Here is a 22,533-nt window from a genome sequence, read left to right on the forward strand (position 1 = left end):
ACATTATAACTTGTTTTCCAGGTCTAATGAAAATCGTCCTGTAGTTTTCCAAAAATGTAGTCATTAACAGTCTTTCCCTGGATATTTCTTAATGGAGAAACGTAAGCAAAGTAAATAAGATGCCACACGAGCTTTTTGTTTACAGTTGACTTTCCTATAACTGAATTCCCGCTGCTGCAAGAACCGCCCTCCCCCTTTCCACCTCCACAACTTGAAGTTCTGCAAAACCCAGATGGAGAACAAACAATCTGGATGACAGAAGTAAATTGTCTTCCTACTGAGGCTCACATTTTGAATTAGTAAAATGTATATAGCTACAGCGTAACAGCCACATATTTCCAATCTTGAAATGAAATTCAGTCGAAAGCTGTGAAGACACAGGAAGGGCAGGCATGTAAACTGATGAGCTTGAGACCTATGCAGGAGAGCTAGAATACATTATAATTTAAAAGATCACACACAAAAGCTTTAATACAGTGAGAGAGAGATGGAATTCAGTTTTATTTTGTCCTCTCTGAAACTTCCATTTACACCATGGCCTGGTCTATCAAAAAAGAGGAAGAAAAAGCCCTGCCTTATACCATAGAATTCAAGTACTCATGTACTTGTTAAAGGTGGCAGGGTATTTGTTTCTCCAGTTTTTTGGCTCCAAGAGATTACACTTTCAGTACCAGTGTAGTGAGGAACCACTGGCAAACTGCTGGAAATGTCTTCTGGATTAGTCAGTGTACCATTTCATAAAGTGCTTCTGGAGTTAAAATCTGTCAAACCATCAAAAGTGTCCACACTTTTGCAAAAAAGGATAAAAGAATCCCAATGGGTATTTCACGGAGTCCTTCCCAGTAGGATCCCATTATTGGCACTGCTGCTTTAACCTCCGAGGCGTTGGCCCTCACCCCAGTCAAAGCCTCCTGGCCGCTCTTCAGGTAGTGGATTGTAATTTGGATCCTCATCTGGTGTATCAAAAATAGCTTTCCTAAAAGACAGGTGACAGATATAATTTAGTCCCAGAGTCATCTTAGGACCTAAGTACTGCAAGGTTAGTTCAGCTCCCACGGTCTCTACCAATGGATAAACATTACATTTCCCTGCCAATTAAGTAGTTATCATATCTTAAAAGTATCCATAAGTATTTAACATTTACATTAGCTTTTGCCTCTTTTACTCATTTTTACTACAAAAGTAATCCATGTTAATTGTAGAGCAAAAAGGAAATATAGATGAGCAAAATATCCTAAATCCCCAGAGATAACTACTCTTGATGTTTTAATTATTCTTTTGGAATTTTTACACATGTAATTTTACAAAAGTTAGATCACAATACTTCTGTTTTATAACCTGACTTTCACTTAATTTATCATGAATGTTTCCCCATAACCAAGGTATCACCCAAGTGTCCATCGACAGATGAATGCATAAACAAAATATGGTATATACATATAATGGATTATTATTTGCCTTAAAGAGGGAGGAAATTCAGACATATGCTACAACATGGATTAACCTTGAGGACATATGCTAACTGAAATAAGCCTGTAACAAAAGGACATATACTATATGATTCCACTTATATGAGGTACATAGAGTAGTCAAATTCATAGAGAAGTCAAATTCATAGCGACAAAGTAGAATGGTGATTGCCAAGGGCTGGGGGTCAGGACAATGGGGAGTTGTTTAATGAGAACAGAGTTTCAGTTTTGCAAGATGAAAAGAGTTCTATGGATGATAGTGATGGTAGTACAAGAATATGAATGTACTTAATGCCACTGAACTGCATATTTAAAAATGGTTAAGAGGACAAATTCATGTGACATGTTATTTCACCCCAATTAAAATTTTAAAAATTTAACAAGCTTTCCCAAGAAAAATTACCACAGAGCATAGGAAGGGACAGTAAATGTCCAAAAGACTTTTTAAATACTATTATATAGTAATTCAAAATCTCATTAAGGAAACAAACCATTAAAACAGCATCCTCTATCTGCTCTTATATTTCTAACTGCAATTGCCTACAGTTGGTAAAATTAGAAATGTACCTGAAAACTTCTAATCTATACTGGAGTCAGAAAAAGTATTTCAAAAAAAGCTTTTAAAATTCTTACAAATTAACAATAAAAACAAACACACTAATAGAAAAGCAAGCGAAGGGCTGAATAGGTAATTCAAAAAGGAAATCCAAGTGGTCAGGAAACATGAAACCGTTTGCTCTCGCAATAAAGGCAAGTATATCAGAAACCGAGATGCCTTCGACTTCCTAAACATTTGATGGGGCAGAACAAAGTAGGTGTAGCCTTAGTGGCCCAGAGCAGGATGGGTGTAGGGGGAGTAGCCTGGTACAGGGAGTCAAGAGCCCAATTGGATCATGCACACAGGGAGGTGGCCTAATGAGGATGTCAGCCTGAGCATGACAAGGGCATTGCATAAGATGGCAGCCTAGCCTGGGGCATCTGAGGGTGAGAGAGAACAAGGCATCCACATGGGGGAGGGGGCTGATGACAGACTGGTTATATATGGGAGCTAATTAAGTAAGTAAACATAATCATGATAACTGGAATGAGGTTTTTTACTGTCAGTGGAAAGGACAGATGGAAAAAGGGTGGTATATTCACACAATGGAATACTACTCAGCAATAAAAAGTAACAAATTCTGATACATGCAATGACACAGATAAATTTCAAAAACATGAAGGAAAGAAGGCTTATACAAAAGAGTTTGATCATACTATATATGATTCCACTTGTAAATCTGTAGAACATGCAAAGTTAATCTATGGTGGAACAAAATAAAAATAGCAATTGTTTCTTTGGGGACAGGGGTAATGACTGACAGGGAAGGGACATCAGGGAACTTTCTGGTTGATGGCAATTTTGTCTTAATAGTTACGCAGGTTTGTGCATTTGTAAAAACTCCTTAGTTGAAACACCTATGATTTGTGTATTTTGTTGCATATAAATAAATACTGAACTCTAGTTAATGATATATGCATGAAGTACATAGGGAATTAAGTACACATATAATGGTACATAAATTTTGATGGATGGATAGCTGTGCAAAAAGTAAGAATAGTAAAATATAATTATAGAATCCATGTAGCAAGTCAATGAAATTTGCTGTACAATTTTTTCCTGATTTTCTATAAGTTTGGAAATTTTCATAATAAAACACTGGAAGAAAAATATATAAAGCAAAAAAACTAGAATAAACCAGGTAGGGTTGTACTGGAACTGGGAGTTATCAGTATAAACCCATGTTTTAAAAAATATTTGGACAAATGAAGCTCCACTAAAAAAAAACCAGAGATCTAAAAATATTCATGTATATATACTATTATGCATACATATAATTCTATTGTTTTGTTCACTGAAAGGATCAGGAAATAGCAATACTCCAATAGCAACGAACACATTTAGCACCCAGATCTTGGCTTCTAAATACCATTCTTCACTACAAAGGAACTAGGCTCCTTGAAGAAAACAGATGATTCTAGAACTGAATCAAGGAGAGCACAAGATGAGCCTGGTTTATCTTAATGGGCCAGAACAATAAATTGTTAAAAAACAAAAAACAATGGGGACATGTTGAAAAGGACTCAGAAGACAGTTTGAAGGGTTTCCCCATTGGCTAAATCTGGGACAATATGAACATCAAAATAAATAATGATAATAAGGGATTATGATCCATGAATACAGTATGAAACCGTGACTCCACAAAGATATAAATAAATGAATTGAATTTTGTTTTTGAGACAAGGTCTCACTCTGTCGTCCAGGCTAGAGTGCAGTGCCATTATCATAGCTCACTGCAAGCTCAAACTCCTAGGCTCAAGAGATCCTCCTGCCTCAGCCTCTTGAGTAGCTGGGACTACAGGAGCATACAACTGACCAGTTAATTTTTCTATTTGTTTTTGTAGAGATGGGGTCTTGCCCTTGCTCAGGCTGGTCTCAAATTCCTGGCCTCAAGAAATCCTCCTGTCTTGGGCTCCCAAAGTGCTAGGATTTCAGGCGTGAGCCCACCGCCTCAGCCCAGAATTGATTTAAGAGGAAAAGGATATTTACATAGCCTCAAAGTACCTTTCCACAAAACACTTAATTACAAAAGAAAAAACAGTAATTTTACAGTGGAGAAGCTTGGCAGACACCTTAACTAATCAAAGTCATTACCACTACTTTGACAAATATAACAAATTGAAATATTGTGCTAAGAGGCTGCAATTAGAATGCAGTGTCACTTGTCTGATATTCCAGCCAAAAATGCAAAACCTGAACCTAAATGTGAGGGAACATTAGACAAACTCATACTAAGAGACATTCTGAAAAATGGGCCCAGGATCCTCAAAAATATCAATGTCATGAAAGTCAAGACTGAGCAGGTGTTCCAAACTGAAGGAGAATAAAGAAACACGACAACAAAATACAACACCTGAATCTGAACTGGATTCTTTTGCCATAAAGAATGTTGTTTAAGACAGCTACCAAAACTAGAATTGGGTCTGAGTACTAATGTTTACTTCCTGATTTTGATTCTGTAGAAGAATATCCTTATTTATAGAAAATATATATTAAAGGGGCTCAGGGGTCATTAGATTCACGATTTACTTTTTAATACCTAAGGGGAAAAAGTCCTTTGTACTGTATTTGCAGTTTCCTATAAATCCGAAATAGTTTCAAATTTTTTTAAAAAAATCATAAAAAACAGTGAGAAACTATCTTATAGCTATCAAACTAGGAAAGGGCAAATAAAATACCTCCCTTTTTTAATGAGGGCATGGAGAGATGACACTTACACATTGCTGGTAGAAATATAAACTTGAACATTACCAAACACCTGTTTTGTTGGTGTTTTGGTAATAAACAAAATAGCAATTTCACTTCTAGGAAGTTATCCTTTGGAAATAATTACGGACATGTGCAGTGATTTAACTACAAGGTTTTTCATCTCTCCAATTATAGAAGGGAAAATCAAGAACTAATGTCAACGTCCACCAATAAGGGACAACTGACATAGTAAAATTATGCTGTACTCTTACCATGGAATATCATGTAGCTGTTATAATTTTATAAGACACATATGATGGAAAAATGATTATGAAGTTTAAAAAGGTTATAAAATAGCTATTTTTTTTTTTTTTTAGAGACAGGGTCTATGTTGCCCAGGCTGGAGTGCAGTGGCTATTCACAGGCACAATCACAGTGCATTACAGCCTCAAAGTCCTGACCTCAAGCAATCCTTCTGCCTCAGCCTCCTGAATAGCTGGGACTACAGGTTCAGTGCACACCACCACACCCAGCTAATTTTTTTCATTTTTTGTAGAGATGGGGTCTCGCTATGTTGCCCATGCTGGTCTCGAACTCTCGGCCTCAAGTGATCCTGCTGCTTTGATTTCCCAAGTGCTGGGATTATAGGCACAAGCCACTGCCCTGGCCAGGCTCAGTTATTTTTCACAAGTAAACAAACAGTAAAAGACTGAAGAATACATATTAAAATGGTAACGACTGCTATATCTAAATGGTGGGATTATGGATACTTTTACTTTTTTCTTTTTGCTTAACTATTCTACAACAAACATTTTATAACAAAAACATTTTATTCCTCAAGTGTCCTTTGAATAAGAAAGGACTTATTTAAAATCATATGACTGGTCAGTGGAACAGCTATACCTGGTTTCCAGTCCAAACTTATTTCTACTCTACTTCACTACTTATCTCAACCACCTGCTTGGCAGGCCATAAATTCCACCATTAGAAATTTTCATCAGTTTTGCCCATTTTGCCACCTCACTTCTCGAAACTTGGACAGCAGCTTTTATAATACCAGCAGGCCTCTCCAGGGACAGGAAGTTCTAGCAGTCATCCGGGACGATTTACCAAGTCACCCCCATGATATCCTGAGCCTGTTAACCTCACTCTTGCCACAACCCCGAACCGTCTGCTCCTACCCAATCCCAGTGCTCCTCAACTGCAGCCAGGTTGCTCAATCTGCAAATATTTACTGATCTGAACTGTGTGTACTAGGAGCTATGGGAGCCCCAAGAAAACACAGATCATGGACCCTGTTCTGGTTTGTCTGCAAGGAACACATGACCTGGTGTTAAATACTCACAAAATAGATGGTGTTTTCAGAATTCTTATTCCACCAGGCTGATTGGGAAACACATCTTCCAAGAAAAAATATATGTGTCCAACTGCAATCCCTAGAGTCACCCAGAAAGAAAGGATGGAGGATTAAGATTTCTATTGCAGGTGAACCTACCAACATAAATTACTTTATTTAGGATAAATGTCAGTATAGTTATTAGATATTAGTGAAAATTATAATCTTTGAGATGTTACTAAAATACAATCCTATAATAGGTACATATGAAGGCCAGACAGAATAAACATGAAAAATAGTGACAAAATAAATTTATAGGTAAAATAATACGAAAAGTAGTGATAAGGCTCTTACCCAAGAGGTCCACAATGATTGAGTTCCCCAACAATAAGGAAAACCCCATGAGCACCCAGGGCAGAAAGGGGGCCTGGAAGTTGAGAAGGCCAAAGAAGTTCATGCGGACATATGGGTTCCTTCGGCTCCACACGTAGACAAGCATTATCGTAAAGGCCTGGCCCAAGAAAACCAAGCTCACAAACAAACCGAAAAGCTAGCAGATGGCATTAAGGAAAATATCAACATTAAAAGCATAATAGGGAAAACTTAGCAACAGAACTAAAGATTGTGTTCTAACAAAAGTGTGAATTGGAAAAGTTGAAAAGTTACTTCTTTAGAATAGACAGAAAAAAGCCTAAAAAATAATTACCCAGAGCAATTAGGCAAAAACTTACTGAGGCTAAATTATCTGGATTACAGTTACTTCTAACTCATATTCTGCTTTAGTGAAGTTCTTGCCTCTTTGGAAAATGTTTTAATTCCATGGTCAATAATTACATTAAAGCTCACTCACCATTAGCACCTTTACAGAGGTGAATAAAGCCAGCTGGAACAAGACTATCTCTCTGACAGTACTACCTCCAAGTCTGTTGTACAGATCAAAAGTATTTTTTTTTTTAAATAATTTACCAGTCTGATAGTGACCAAATAAATGTCTTACCAACTTAGTTTAAAAGTGAAGTACACTCATAACAATGATATAACTGATGCTTAATAGTAACCCACCTGGGTTAAAAGTTCCTCTGACTTGCTCACAGTAGAAAAGCATCCTGTCCAATCTCTAGGCTTGAAAAGCTGTCACAGAAAATGTGCTGTAAAATAAATGGTAGTTCCCTGAAGCTAAAATCTGTAGGTCTACTTTTTACCTGTTTGTTCAGAATATCTGGTGAGTCATGGGAGACAGAGGAAAAGCTTTAGGAAGAGACAGGGTGTCCTTTAACAGTTTACTGTATTTGTTCTGTTTATTGAAGGATACGGTCATTAAGAATCCACCAAAAAGGAACATAAATACAAAGTCTGCTGTCCGACCTCGGAAAGAGCCTTCTTCTAGCATTCGACAGTAACGATATCTTAAGTTCCAAGTTAAGAAAATGTTAAGCACACAAATATGAAGAAAGTAAAATCTAATGTTACCACTTTAAGTCCACCTGGACTCCATATTATTAAGAAGTCAAGCCTTTCTTTCTAGAAGAATGTTTGAGTGGTAATGTGATTACTCTACTTTTACCAGGTATTTTAGGCAAGGTCAAAATCTGCACCATATTTTACAGACTGTCCCTTGCTGGGGAATGAATCCTGATGCTGCATAAAAATGCTTCTAGACACCTGTTAAACATTTTCAAATTTGTATTGTCTTTTCCACACTCAGCCAAAACTTAATTTGTACCATCTTTGTTTCTCCATGACCTAACTTTAATACCTCTGTCAATAAAGATGGATTATGTTAAAAAAAAAACTTTATTAGAAACTTACCAGAATGATATACTATATAGGAGACACAGGAATCCTGTCACCCCTACAAGGCCCTCTATGTCCACTGCAGATGAGCTGAACTGTAACTCCCCTCTTAATCCAGAGGGTCGGGGTGGAGGAGGAATGCCCTGCTCAGTTGGCCAGAGCATGGCTCTTCCTCTCTTTCAACAAACCAGAACACAGCGAGCCTGGCAGACATAGCACTGTCTCTTCAGCCAGTAGAACCAGCACCAAGATCCAAGGAGATCTCAAGTTCTCCATTTCATGAACCCACTCCCAAACCCATGCCAAAAATCTGTTAATTGAATTATCACTGTATTCAGGTTGTGTTTTACCACTTTGTACCTGCTGATGTTATTTTGGAAGTATGCCTCGATGAAATCACTTCTCCCCTCCCTTGGTCAGATTTGTAAGCAACTTAAGGGCAGAAATGATACCTTTTTACGGTCAAAACCTCCCATCTGAACAAACAGGGTCCTACAAACACTTTCAAAACATTACTATCTAACTACTCTATGTACCACTGACCCAGAAGTTGCAGCTAAGATGGTACCAAAAATAAATACCAGCATTAATAGTTTCAACTTAATATTGTACTTAAGTAAATCTAAAGTTTTGATGCTGACCCCACTTAATAAAGGATACAGAAAAATCATGTTAAATAAAAAATTGAATCCAACTGGCCCAAAAAATAAGAAATTGGTGATTAACCTCCATATCTGTTAAAAAAAAAAAAATCCAGAGAAAGATGGATTAAGTAAAACATATTACTAGGAAACATTTCTATATTAAGACAAAAAAGACTATGATGGTTGAAAGACCTTGGACACAGAGATGTTTTGTTCTGAACCAAAACCTGGGGCACACAATCTGATACTGGATTTCTGTGCTGCTTTTAGTTGAAAGTCTGAAAGATATCATTTGGACCATGAAATTCATAAAAATAGGACAGAAGATTGAAATTGTCATTGTCTTTTAAAAAGCCCACATCACACACTCAGGTAAATTATAGAAAAAGTTTGATGGAAAGACTAGTTTAATTTACAGAAAACAGCACTTTCATCTATGGAGTATCACAATATAATGAACAGTCTTGAGATACCAGAGAAAAACTTCAGGGACATAAATATAAATTGCCAAGAAGTGGTTCTACATTAGGCAGTCAGAAACATCCAGAGAAAAGGATAATTCTCATGTAAATACTCAAGTTCTAGTCTACACAAATGGCCAACTCCCTACAATAACTAATGCTCTAATAATTAGAGTCTAATTAGGAGATACAAGGACACTCATTTTCTTGCTGGAAACTCTGATACACCCTTCCCTACCTGACCCATCCACACCCACAAGAACTACTGACAATGGTAGAGTATTTAACATTTTAAAGTGTTTTAACATAGTCTACTATCTCCTATGATCAAAAAAATCCTATGAGACAAGCAAGCCGGTACTACCTTATTTCAAAGATAAGGAAACTAAAAGAACTGAATAACTTTAAAATGGCTTGCCCAAGGCTCCATAGCTTGTAGACGGAGACTCTGATCTCAAAATCTAGAACTCCAAATGACTTGATGCACAATGTCATCAAGAGTTTAACCCCAGGCAAAGGTAAACCAAGCAAGCCAGTAGAAAGCAAGGCTTGGACAGCTCCCAGCAAAGGCCATGCATGTGACTACTGAAGGAAGAAGACAGTGACAACAGATGACAGGACTGCTTTATGCATTAAATTCTTGAGAACTGGTAACTACTAAAGTTGAAACAATTCAGTTCTTCATAATAACTATATCTCAAATTTTAAAGTCCTCATCCTAATGAGGAGACAAGCACATAAATAAGTGCAAATAAGGGTGAGAGATGCTCTAAAACTAAGGAGGATGAATACAAGAAGGCTACACAAAAGCTGCATTTTGAAAGGCAAGCTAGAGTTTAGTGGGCATAAAGTGAATGAAACACATTTCAGACAGAGGGAACAGCATGTGTAGAAGCAGAGTTAATTGGCTTCTGGGTCCCTCCCTCCACTCCAACTATAACCTGTATAATCATCCTGGAACAGCAAAATACATCTTTCTTTTAGTATTTTTATCGCTGGAAAGGACTATTTCTCACTGGAAAGGACCATCTCTCACTGTAATCTAATAAACCAGCACGTTGTTTTAGATGTTGATCTCTTAGAGTTTTGTTAGTATGATCTGATCCCTGGAAGATGGATCAACTTAAAAGCATTAATGAAACTGAGTTTCTGAACTGGACCACAGTGATAACACCAAGGTGGTGGGTGCACCCAGGTGGTAACTGGACAAAATTAGGCCATCATGTGAGACTGTCTCCTCCTTGAGCAGCTATCTGGTCAGTCTCCTCTTAAATTACAACATTGTACTCTAGACCAATGATACCCTAATAAAGGACCTGGACACATCAAAACTAAGCAAGGAACTTTAAAAATACAACACAGATTCTTAATTTTTACCCCTGCGAATTCCGATTTGGTACATGAAGAGAAGCTTGAGAATCTCTTAAAAGTTCGCTAAGTGATTCTGAAGCCCAGCCGGGCTGCAGAATCACTGCTTTACACCCTAATAATAAGACTTACAATCAAAGGTCCCCATTGGATTCTTTCTTGGAATAGTATATGGCAGGATTTGCTACTAAACAGTAAGAAAAATAAGAAACGGAAGCATTAACCATGACTGTGATGGACCACTTACTTGAAAGTGTTTAAAGATTAATTCAGGATTGAAGTACAACTGAAAAGGTGTGATCAATTCCAACTGCTGAAATAGAAAAAGAGCTTCTTAAAGCAAATCAATCAAGAAACAAAATTTCAACATTTACAACAAAGGATTAGTAGGTCTAGCAATTCCTAACTCTCAGTCACTTAGTCTGATTTCCTTTAAGCTTTCCTTTTTAGGCCACTGGAAGAGGTTGGTAAAGAATTTTCAAGAATTGGTACAATTCTTTGTACCCTCAATATCTAACACAAAATAAATTTGTTTTATGTTGCAATAGTTGAGGCTGACATGAAAGCATGGGAGACAGACAGGTGGTATTTTAGACACAGGACAAGTAAGAACAGCTGCTACGAATCTGCCCATTACATGGGCACCACCTAAAATAGCCGCGTGAAACAACACAATTCACTTGAAATATCAGAGAATTGAGACCCTCCCACAGTTAGGGCTGGGTGCCTCTAGCCAGCCCCCTATTATCTACATACCCTCTTTATGTTAAGTCGTTTCCCTTTCGACAATTTCCAGCTTGCTTTTCTCAATACTTAAGTTTCTTCACTTAATGGACCTTCCTCCCACTAGTCACCACAGTAAAACCTGGCATTGTCAGAGCTCTCCGACACATTTCTTAGGTGGGCGGGTCCGGCCTTCATTTCTTAGAAACTGACCCCTCAAGAAGCAGCACTCCCTTCTCTGGTCACTGGGTAAGCATTGTCGGCGCTACCTTGAACCCCAGAGTAAGCCTTGTACGCCTCCACCCACCCCTGGGACCAGCCCCTCTGGGCCTCCCGGAGGCCCAAACCCCAATTTCCTGAAGACCCACTCATATCCAGCCCATATAATGAGAAGGTGGCTCTGCAGCTGCTCACCACAGCGGCGGTGGTGAGGACGCAGGCGGTGGTGTAGGCGCGGCTGACCGGTGGGATCTGCAGGTACTCCAGCCGGAGGCTCTGGTACGCCATCTTCCCCACCGCCACCTGCCCCTCCCTCCCCTTCCGCCAGTAGGCCCAGCAGTGGGGCGGGCTCGAAGCGCCTCCCCTTTTAGCCTAACCCGCTGCTGTCCAGTCAGCGTCGCGCAATCGACCAGCCACCAATCGCCAGAGCCCTAAGAAAGTCACACCCGCCAATCACGAGTTGCGTCTCCTCAACGCCCCAGCCTTGCTTCTCCACCCAGCAACGTCGGGGGAGAAGAAAGTACCGGTTCCTTCCGCCAATCCCCGCTGGCCACAGCTAGTTTTCCCGCCTGGCCCCTTCTAGTCACCAGTCGAGGTACCTCTTCCCTCCAGCCAGCCAATCAGGAGCGCGATAGCATCCCGCGTTGGCTTTCGTTCGCTGAGGCACTTATCAATCGAATTTGGGGGAGCCAGCGGTACCGCCCATCTTTGGTAGCTAGCTGTGGTTTAAAGGAGGTGGCGGTAAGCTGGTGTGCGGTGGGATTCATCACCCTCATGGTCTCTACGGTAAGTGCTGTGGAGCTGCATTTTGTCTGAGGAGCAGCGGGAAGGGTTGGGACTGGATTGGCATCATCGCGGGGGCGCCGCGGTGGCTTGTTGGGTCAGCCTCTACGGCCTAACCGCAGGCTCGGTCTTGCAGGTCCCGGCATGCAGCGGGGCCGCAGGGCCCGACGGGAGCCGGGAGGCGGCCGGAAGACGTTCCTGCTCTGTGGCTTCTGTGTTCTGTCCGGCGTGGTCACAAGTTCTTAGGAAACTAAACTCCTCGACGTGCCTGGGCACGTACGCGTTAAATCTAAAAAATACTCAGTAGGCCGTACTCATCCTGCTCAGGAACTCTTAAGTCTAATAGAGAAGACGAGGCGGTAGAAGTTGATCAGTCATTGCCCGAAGAGAGGTCCTGAGGGGAACTGAAAGGAGCGAATTTATGAGAAGTGTGTTTGAACTGGCCTTTGAAAGATGTTTGGCCAGGGCATCTCTCCGTGAGGGAAAGAAAATAGCTCGCTTTGGTTGGAGCAGAGTAGCCAGATCATAGCAGGAGAAGTTAAGAACATCATACTTTGTTCGGTGGATTATAAGGAAGCACTAAAAATTTTTGGAACAAGGGAGTGACCGTCATATCTGGTAGTATATAAAGAAGGACCCAAGTAAAAGGCTGCAGAGAGTGGTTTTTAAAAAGCATATAAGTTGGTCATTCACAGGAGAAATTTCCCCCAAATACCACGCTCAGCAAACTGTTGATAAAGCAATGCTGATTTATTGCTTACTGTAGTAAGGGAGAACATCACCTCAACAGAGCTTTGGCCGTCTCATAGGGAAGAAAGGCAAGATCAGAATTATTTGAGAATTGGAAGTTTAAGGTGGGTGTTTTAGAGTGGAGGCTTAATTAGAATAGGGTACAGATTATGATACCACAGTAGAGGATTGATGGAAAAGTGAGGCAAGGATTTCAGAGAATCTTAGGTTCCATGTTGATGCTCTCCACTGAAGAGTTGATCCATCTTTTAGGGAGTTTGTAGTGAACAATTAAGCCATTTGAACAGTGAAAATTTTCTAGTCTAGAACAGTAAAGTCATGCTAATGTAAACATTAGGTGGTGTGTGTGGGAGGGAATATAGGGTAGTTTAACTTCTTTGTCCAACCTGTGTGTGGTGCTAGATGGTTTTGGTTTTCAAAGAATAACAATGTAAAACAATTTTACACCTACAAAATTGGCAAAAATTAGAATGTTTAATAGTATCACGTGTTGGCAAAGATGTGAGAAAGTCCCATATACTGCAAGTAAGAGTGTAAACCAGGCTGCATGTTCAGGAGAATATTTTGGCAGTATTTACTGACATTATGATGAGTAAACTATGGCCGAATAATTATTTCCCAGTGTAAATTCCCTGCAGGTCCCTAAGAAGACATCATATAGGAGGGTATTCATTATAACATTTTTGGTAGCAAGATACTGGAAGCAAACTAGGTGTCTGTCACAAGGAGATTGGACACATTAAGTGTGGGATTTGCAAGTGCTAAAATTGATGGGATACCTCAGTTAGAACCAATGAAGTAAACTTGAGTATAACATGAAGTTATCACCAACATAAAAATGTAAACATGCATAGACCTATATTTTTCAAGAATATATATCTAACAACTGTTAAAGATGAATTGAAAAGGCATACATTAAAAATGCTAAATTAGGTTACTACTAAGGTTGAGAGATGAAAGGTAGAAGAATAAAATAAGGGAGAAACTAGCATGGACCAAAAATAGAGTGCTATGAAATAGGAAAGATTATCAACTCAGTTATGTACTTGTAAGTACTTAAAAAGAAAAACAAAGTGTGATAAGTGAGGGTCAGGTGATTAAGGCCCTCATAAGCCATGTTGAAAAGAGTTTGAACTTAATCCTGGAGGCATAGGGAAATGTTGAGGAAATAAAAATCCTGCCAACCTAGAGAATCCTCTCCACAAAACAGAAAAGAGAGCGGCTCTATTATTGAATAAGCATATCCAGATTACAATGTATTATAGGTAATCTGTGAATGAGATTACAAAACCATAAATAAATTCTACCCTATTTATACAGCTGCGCAGTTATAACCACTCTTATTTTTAGCCATTACATACATAACAGCACCTTGTCTTCCCATAAGAAGATTTGCACCATTTGCTACAAATTCTTCATAAAGTCCATCCTAAATTCACCTGGTATTTGAAATAGCAGTTTGTTTTCACTAATTGTCTTTATCTGAAAGAATAAAACTTCTATTGCTTCTCAGCCTTTTGGCTAAGATTAAATGTAGGAACAATAAAACTTCTTTTATTTCTGTGACAAGCATATAGTTACATCTCGGAAAAAGATGCCTAGGATAAACTCACACAGTGACAGGGAGATGTTTAGCTTTAAAAGGAATGACTGCTAGACCCTAGAAAAAACATTTCAGGATTCTAAAGCTGACAAGAGGATTGCTCATTTCTAACTGGGGTTTTTTTCAGATGGCTAGGTTGGAAGACAAGAGAACTGAGAACATTGGCTAGGGAGTGGTCAAAGTGATAAATCGTGGGGCCTAAAATCAATGGGGAAAGAAGTGAAGTGGAAGAGACTGAGATTAAGAAAGAGAGGGTTGGAGGCCTGTAAATCTTGAAGACTAAGGTATAATGTAAGTATGCAAATGAGAGTTGTTGGAAGAATAGCATAGGAGATTGTCCAAAAGTAGGAGCAATTTGGAAGAGTAGTTATAATTATCAAGAGCCAGGTGGCTAAAAGATGGAGAATGTAGCTCATTGAAGCTCAAGAAACTGAGAGTCTCTAGGGCATTGCTTGGGCCATCTGTCTAGACTTCAAAGTTGTCTAGGATGATAAAAAAAAAATTCAGAAAATTGAGCTATATGTCAAAGTCTCAGAGGTGAGGGAATTGAACAATGAGGAGGGAGATAGGGAGGGTATAGAGCCTCAGCGAGGTAAGGATTTGTATCCTGTTGTGGACAGTAAGACTGGAAGTGGCATCAGTTATCAAGGAACACAGACTTATTTTTTATTTGCTCCCTTGTTTGTTTGCTATCTGTGATGTGATTTGTTACTTTCCTCAGATTTTTTTTATCCAAATTAATTTTTTTTCTTTTTACATTTGCAGATTTTACACAATAGAAAATAACATAGCAAAATAAGCCAAGATGTCTGTTGATCCAATGACCTATGAGGCCCAGTTCTTTGGCTTCACACCACAAACGTGCATGCTCAGGATCTACATTGCATTTCAAGACTACCTATTTGAAGTGATGCAGGCTGTTGAACAGGTTATTCTGAAGAAGCTGGAAGGCATCCCAAACTGTGAGATCAGCCCAGTCCAGATTCGCAAATGCACAGAGAAGTTTCTTAGCTTCATGAAAGGACGTTTTGATAACCTTTTTGGCAAAATGGAGCAGCTGTTTTTGCAGTTGATTTTGCGTATTCCCCCAAACATCTTGCTTCCTGAAGATAAATGTAAGGAGATACATCCTTATACCGAGGAAGAATTTCAGCATCTCCAGAAAGAAATTGACCAGTTACAGGAGAAGTACAAGACTGAAGTATGTACTAAGCAGGCCCTTCTTGCAGAATTAGAAGAGCAAAAAATTGTTGAGGCCAAACTGAAACAGACATTGACTTTGTTTGATGAGCTTCAAAATGTTGGCAGAGATCATGGGACTAGTGATTTCAGGGAGAGTTTGGTGTCCCTCGTTCAGAACTCTAGAAAACTACAGAACATTAGAGACAACGTAGAAAAGGAAAGCAAAAGACTGAAAATATCTTAATTTCTAAATAGTAAAAATAAAGAGCCTGTCAAAAAGAATGATAAGGAATTTACACCAATGACTGTTCAAGTGAACTGTATATTGTATTAGATTTTCTTTGTTCACTCTTTCTTGTATTCTACATCTTCCTCTTTTTTGGTCCACTCTCCTGAAGTATCTATGTACTACCTTGAACTAGTCAGAAGCTTCTGTTCTTTAGAGGCCTCTCACAGGTGAGAAGGGATTCTTGATTCAATAACAGCTTATTTGGGGGCATGATTGGGCATGATTGAAGAAATAAGCCATGGCCAAAGATATTTGTAGAGTTGTACCTTGGTCATGAGCCCTTTGTGACCTTGATTCTTTTGGCTTATTCTTCGAATGAGACCAAATGAGAAAAGGGTTAAATGGGTGGCTCCTTTATTTACCACTTATTACACTATTGAGACAGCCAACATAAAGTGCTTGCTCTTGCCCTGTAACTTTTCATACATGAGGGAGTTGATAACTAGTTGAAAGAAGCAAGAGCAAAAAAGACAACCTCAATCTTTGGTAAAGAAGAAAGTTATTTTTGTTTCCAAAATAAATCCTTCCCAAGACCAAGGCCCTGATAATGTTAAGCAGTTTACTATCTTGGAGTCTAGCAGGAGAAGACCTTGGACACAAAAGGAGCAGATCTGGAATAGAAAAGGAAGCTTGGAGCATACCCAATAGTGAAATTTATATTTATTGACTGTTGGGTATTTATACCAATTTCTTTTCATACTTCAGTTAATTTTGGAATCTGCCTTATACCCAATATTTAATTATTTATTCACAGTCATAATCATCAAATATTTAGAACCCTTGGAGAAATTTTAGCTGCATCTTGTGCTTAAATTCAATGGAGTCTAATATTTCTTTTTGTAGTTGGTCCATGTTAAAATGTTAGATCACTCACGGAAATGGAAGAAATAGTAATGGTTGCTCTTAAGGTATTGCTTGCCCTCCATGTCTTCTTAGAGTACAGATTTGACGTTTCTCCTTTATGTAAAGGAGGAGTAACTTAGGGTTTAATTTTATTTGCATTGAATTATATGTAGATTTAGAAAGCTTATGTTTACCTGAAATATGTTTATTATCAAGACATCATTTTTCTAATCCTGTACATTAAATGTATGTGTTTTAACAGCTTTGGTTTTTTATTTTCTGCTATCTGTAATGTCATGGTGTTTTCTTTCCTCAATATGTCTTTTTACCCAGATGAAAACATTCTATTCACCAGTGTAGCTTATTCAAAATCTACTGTAGTGGGTTGAATGGTGATCTCTCAAAAGATATGTCCATGTCTTAATTCCTGGAACATGTGAACGTTACCTTATTTGGAAAAAGGATCTTTGCAGGTGTAATTAAGTTAAGGATCTAGAGATAAGGAGCTTAGGAGTTCAACACCAGCCTGAGCAAAAAAGAGACCCCATCTCTACAAAAAATGGAAAAATTAGCCAGGTATGGTGGTGCATGCCTGTAGTCCCAGCTACTTGGGAGGCTGAGGCAGGAGGATTGCTTGAGCCCGAGTTGAGGTTGCAGTGAGCTATGATGATGCCACTGCACTCTAGCCAGTAACAAGAGGGAGACTGTCTAAAACAAAACAAAACTACCAAGCCTGATACGTGGTAAGTTCTGTTATTAACAAAATGAGTTCTGAGAAGTCAAGGGTTGTGTCTGTTTTGCTGATCACTATCTGCGTGCTTGGAACCTAATAGGCAATGACACAGTTAAAAAATTAATCCGTTATTCTCCCAATATCAGGTTCCACTGTCTCCCACAACTTAAACGTACCGCTATCCCAAGATACTGAGAAACTACCACTCACTTCACTGTCTCTATACCCACCACTGACAACCCAATATATAATAGGACAATTGCCCAAAACAACTGGCTCTGCCTTCATTCTTTGTGATCTGCTGAAAGTCAGTTTATCTCGTCTGGTATTTTTCACCTGCGTAGCATCCATGGCATTTCAGTCTTCCTCTGGGAAACTCTTTCTTATGCTATTTTCATGTGGTTGCCTATTAAAATAAAATATCTCTTCTGTCTTTTGGCCAAAGGTGGACACGTAACCCCAGCCAGGCCAGTAAGACTCTCTAGAATTTGATTCTTGAGCGACGAGGTGCAAGGACCAAAAATGGGCCCATTTGTTTTTATGGTCAAACGCTGAAAATGCTGTCCATTAATATCGAGTGAACAGGTAAAAGCTTGATATTTTGGACAAGGGAACTTCTAATTGGAAGCCCAGAAATTGGGGGACAGTTAAGAGCTCAATATAAGGAAGCAGTACCTGTGAAACTAGGTGGGCAGTGGAGGGATTATGTGAATACTTAAAACTATATGAGGAAAATTGGCTGGCTCAGACTCATCACGATGCTAAAGGGACACATACATGGGTGATGTGAGAGTAGCGGAGATTTAACACTGGTTAGAAAATGCAAGCCAAACCATTGGAGCTCTATGGAACCAGAAATTTCAAAGCTGAGTATCAGGTATGAGGAAAAGTAATGGGCTGACAGGACAGAATATGGGGGTATGGAAAGAAAGTGAGTTTTGGGGCTGGACTGAGCTTAAAATTTAGGATAGCAGCAATGAGGTGAATGTTAAGGAAGACTGGATTATAATATTGAGGAGACAGTATTCACATTTTTGGGAAACAGTGCAAACAGTCCTAAAATAAGGGGATCAAATGGGGCTGGATATTTACGAGAATATCAAAGCCAATGTTAAGATTGTAGAGGCCATGGGCTCTAATAGCAGCATAGCCATGGGAACCAGATATTGGAATTTGGGGTAGAAAATGGAAGCCCAGATTTGGTAGCACACAAAGGGTCACAATATTGTGGAACAATATATCAAATGTTGAGGAACAGGGAACTATGATTTTGAGAATAGGGAGAGGAGCCTAGTATCAGGGAATTAGCTGAGAGAAGAATATTGAGTAGCCGTTGAAGGACTGTATAATGAGATAATAGGGAATATGTGAATGGGAAACAATGAGATCAACTGTTTGGGGAGCACCAGGCCATATATTGGGATTCAGTGGGTAGTCAATAATAAGAGATAGTAGAGAATCCAGTATCCAAGATTGAAAGTTGGAAAATAGCGAGAGATACATATTGAGGTACCTTGGAGATACAATTTTGGAGAATAGTGCCACTGATTGTCGGGGAGAATTATTGTAAACTGTGGCTATAAAGCACAGGCTGACATTGGGGAACAGTGGAGGTCATACTTGTAGCACTGAAATAAGGTGTAGAGGGGCAAGGTATCAAGGAATATAGTGATGTGGGATTATGAAGTCAGAACTCAAAAACAGCAAGGCCCCGATATTGGAAAACACTGAATTTACGAAGACCCAGGCTTGGTGAATCGGGGTGAATTTCAGAGCTTAGGCAGGCAACTGTACTGGGCCTGAAGTGTCTTGATAATGGAGGCAAGAGGGGACTAAATACCCAAGGAGCCATAGGTAATGCCACACTGGCATAGTGTCAGACCTGCTGTCAGGGGATGGCAGAACCAGATACTGGCATGCTGTATGGACCTGATATGGACAAAGATGCCACTGAAGGGTCTGTATAGCTATTTATTGGAGGGAGATGCTGTATCTTAAAGTGGAGGGATGTAGTGAAGATCATGGGGTTACACTTGGAGCAGACTGGGAAGTTTGACAGGGCCCACTGCATATTTGGAAATTAATGGAGAGATGAATATAGAGGAGACTGAAAAGGAGGTGATTTATTCCATCACAGGTACCACAATTACAGACATTTCCAAGTAAAGTATATGCAATGTGACAGAGCCGCGTTTTGACATTTAACATTCATGAGTACACAGAGATGGCAGGTGGGTGAATAACCTACCAAGGTGGGTTCTGGTATTGAGTCTGAGTTGACAAACCCCAAGGGGTCGGGTGGCTTTCAAGCACAGACTCTTGGCAATGACAAACCCCTCAGCCCCTTAGTCTTGGGTCCCACAGTTCCAGAAAAGCTCTGGGCCAAAATGAAGCCACCCCAGAGTTCCCAAAGACAGTCTTCTCATGGACCCCAGCCAGGGTCCCTAGAGTCTCATCCTGCGGAGCTGGCGAGCTCGGGGCCTGCATCCAGGAGGGTCTGTAGCCATAGGTCCCACGACGTCCGGACACACCCCGAACGTGGCCTCCCGGCAGGACAGCTCCTCTGGCTACGGATCTCGCTCTGCCCCGAAGCAACAGCAAAGTCTAAGGCAGAAAAACGCACCGTACATTCAGCCCGAGCCCCTGGGGGCGCACCAATATACGCAGACAAACGCCACTCACCGTGTCCTGGGGCTGCACGCTCCTGTCCTTCTCCCTCGGCCCGCACCAACTCTGGGACACAGCCGGCTCTCCTGGGGGCGATGCAGCATCACAGGGCTCCGGCCCAGCCTGGGCCAGGGCGCCGACCCTCCCTGCCTGGCCCCCTCTGGAAGGCTTCAGGCCCGGGTCTGGCTTATCCCTTAAAGAACAGAAGGTTGGACGCGCTCTGCGCTCCCCAAACACAAAACGATGAGTTCCCTGGGCGTGTCCCCACGTCGAAGTGGTAGGCTCCAGGGACATTATCCTAATTATAAACGGGATTCAATCGCACCATGGAATTCTAAACATTGGAGGCTAACTGCCCCCGCCCCCAACTGCAGGTACAAATAGCACCCTTATTTCATTGCTGGCAACTACTTTGAACCTTCCTACTGGTGGACAGTTAGAGAGTAACAACAGAGGGGATGATAGAATGAAAGAGGCAGTGACAACAGAGAAGGAAAGAATCAAGCATCGAAAGCTAGATGAAGGAGGTGCAGCGCTTCTCCAAAACACAAAATGCTGAGCCCTTTTTTTCCCTTTCCCTCCCCGCTTGGCCTCCACCCACCCCGCCCCGCCCTGGCCACTCAGGCAAGCTGTAAGTGGATATAGGTAAAGATGCAGGAGGTGATGGAGAAGGCGATGGCCGCGTAGATAAAGATGGAGAGGTGCGGAAAATGGTCAAGATAGCAGCCCTCGTCCAGCGGAGGTTGCTCCTCCTTGGGCGGGGGGCGCGCAGCGGCCTTCGGGGGCTGCCCGGCGCGGCCACCCTGCGCCCTCCCGCCGGCGCGCCGACCCGCCTTCCTGCCCGCGCGGGCGGCTGGGGGCTCTTCCGGGGGAGCCTTGTCAAACAGGCCTTCGGACTCGGGGTCGGGGTCCGGGCGAATCTGCTCGGGACCCCAGGCTTTGCGCTGAAACAGTCCGTCCGCCATGGGCGTGGAGCGCGGGCAAGTCGCTCAGCTGGGTCTGGGAGGTCAAGTCCACGCCGGGTCCAAGCGCTGTGGGCGGCGGCCGGGGCTGCGGCTGTATTTCTACCACCTGGGGTGGGGGCGGCGGGGGGCGGAGTCAGCGGGGCAGGGGGCCTCTGCAGGGTCCGCAGGCCTCTCAGCTGAGGCGCCGCTTCCCCTGGCTCCTCCTTCCGCCCCCAGCCTGTTGCAGAGGTTGGCTCTCCGGGTTCCAGCTTCCAGCCTAAAGCTCCCAAGTCTGCGCAGCCAGGTCTGTCTCCATGGCAACCAGACAGGCGTCACGTGGGGGAGGAAGCGCCAGCCCGCAGCTGGGACCCCAGGGCCCGAAACCGGGCTTGGCACACAAGGAGCTGAAATGCTGATGAACGACCAGGCTCCCAGCTGTGTGGAAGCTTCCCCAGGGCTTTATGTTTCCTTTAAAAAAAATGTTTATTGCGGGGTCTTTTTTCACATTTTTAATTTTAATGCATGAAAAACTAACACATAATCTTTGTGGAAAACTTGAAAATTAGCAATCAGTATAGGCAAAAGCAATTAACAGAATAAATCCTGTCACAATCCCCAGGTCCAGAGACAGCACGGCTAAAGAGTGGGTGCATTTCTCTGCCTTCCTCTTTCTCACTCTCTCCATTTCCATCTGAATCTACACATCCTGTTTTCTCTTCTTGCTCTTCACCCATAAAAGCAGCGTTCCAGCCTTTTGAGCATCTCACATATGATTAGGAATAAATCCTTTCAAAGACCCGCCTGACCTGAGCCCGTTTCTCAGACTTCCCCTCTGTCCCTTTGGTCCACTTAGGGCTCCTCTTGGCATCCACCAGGCCCTCTCTGGTTTCGGCTGGTACCGACACAAACTGCTGAGTACCAGCATCTCCTGGCACCTCTGTTGCACCCGAGGTTCCAAGACTGGTTGGTGTTCCCTCCTGAAATGGGGGGAGAACAATCACCTAGATTTATTTGGGTCCCAGTGGGTTGGAGGGGTCCACTGGCAGGCCCTGTCAGTTCAGCAGATCCAATTCAAACTGCCATCAGGGAATTCATTGTCTCCGGCAACTGAAAGGCCCCAGGGGGAAGAGGACCAGGGTGCTAAAACAACGTTACTAGAGTGCTGTTTCTTACCATCCTACAGTGTTGCCAAGGTCTTCTTGCATGGCCAGAGCCAACCAGGTAATGGTAGGTACTCAGATAATATTTGCTGAATGAATGATGCAGCGAATGAATGGCTGTTACCAGCAGCAGACTCACATTCTCACAGCATAGCAACCCCAGCTTAAAAGAGCTTCCAGTTGACTAGGATAAGGAGAATATGGAACCCTCATATGTGCTGTTGAGAATGTCAGATGGTGCAGCTACTGTGGAAGACAGTTGGGCAGTTTCATGAAAAG

At 41.4% G+C, this 22,533-nt stretch overlaps 3 protein-coding genes across 5 annotated transcripts; 1 reads left to right on the forward strand and 2 right to left on the reverse strand.

Moving 5' to 3' along the window:
* Window positions 1–472: 472 nt before the first annotated feature.
* Window positions 473–11,628, reverse strand: DERL2 (derlin 2). Of its 3 annotated transcripts, none has more exons than XM_012659920.1 (7): window positions 11,496–11,628; window positions 10,606–10,671; window positions 8,546–8,619; window positions 7,404–7,497; window positions 6,446–6,641; window positions 6,101–6,191; window positions 473–976 (listed from the first exon to the last, which is right to left on the reverse strand). In XM_012659920.1, the coding sequence occupies exons 1-7, from the start codon at window positions 11,586–11,588 to the stop codon at window positions 871–873; spliced, it is 720 nt and encodes a 239-aa protein (XP_012515374.1). In that variant the 5' UTR covers window positions 11,589–11,628; the 3' UTR covers window positions 473–870. The 3 variants fall into 3 exon arrangements, with proteins under 3 accessions (XP_012515374.1, XP_012515375.1, XP_012515376.1); XM_012659921.1 differs by having other exon boundaries at window positions 10,606–10,668; window positions 11,496–11,602; XM_012659922.1 differs by lacking the exons at window positions 473–976; window positions 6,446–6,641; window positions 7,404–7,497; window positions 8,546–8,619 and having other exon boundaries at window positions 6,126–6,191.
* A 284-nt stretch (window positions 11,629–11,912) lies between these two features.
* Window positions 11,913–15,971, forward strand: MIS12 (MIS12 kinetochore complex component). The gene is made up of 2 exons (XM_012659879.1): window positions 11,913–12,086; window positions 15,202–15,971. Exon 2 carries the CDS (start codon window positions 15,242–15,244, stop codon window positions 15,860–15,862), a length of 621 nt encoding a protein of 206 aa, XP_012515333.1. The 5' UTR covers window positions 11,913–12,086; window positions 15,202–15,241; the 3' UTR covers window positions 15,863–15,971.
* A 4,799-nt stretch (window positions 15,972–20,770) lies between these two features.
* LOC105822848 lies at window positions 20,771–21,115 on the reverse strand. The gene has a single exon (XM_012659880.1). It carries the CDS (start codon window positions 21,113–21,115, stop codon window positions 20,771–20,773), a length of 345 nt encoding a protein of 114 aa, XP_012515334.1.
* Window positions 21,116–22,533: the final 1,418 nt, after the last annotated feature.

The sequence above is a fragment of the Propithecus coquereli genome, unplaced genomic scaffold, assembly GCF_000956105.1.
Source record: "Propithecus coquereli isolate 6110/MARCELLA unplaced genomic scaffold, Pcoq_1.0 Scaffold640, whole genome shotgun sequence".
Taxonomy (NCBI): domain Eukaryota; kingdom Metazoa; phylum Chordata; class Mammalia; order Primates; family Indriidae; genus Propithecus; species Propithecus coquereli.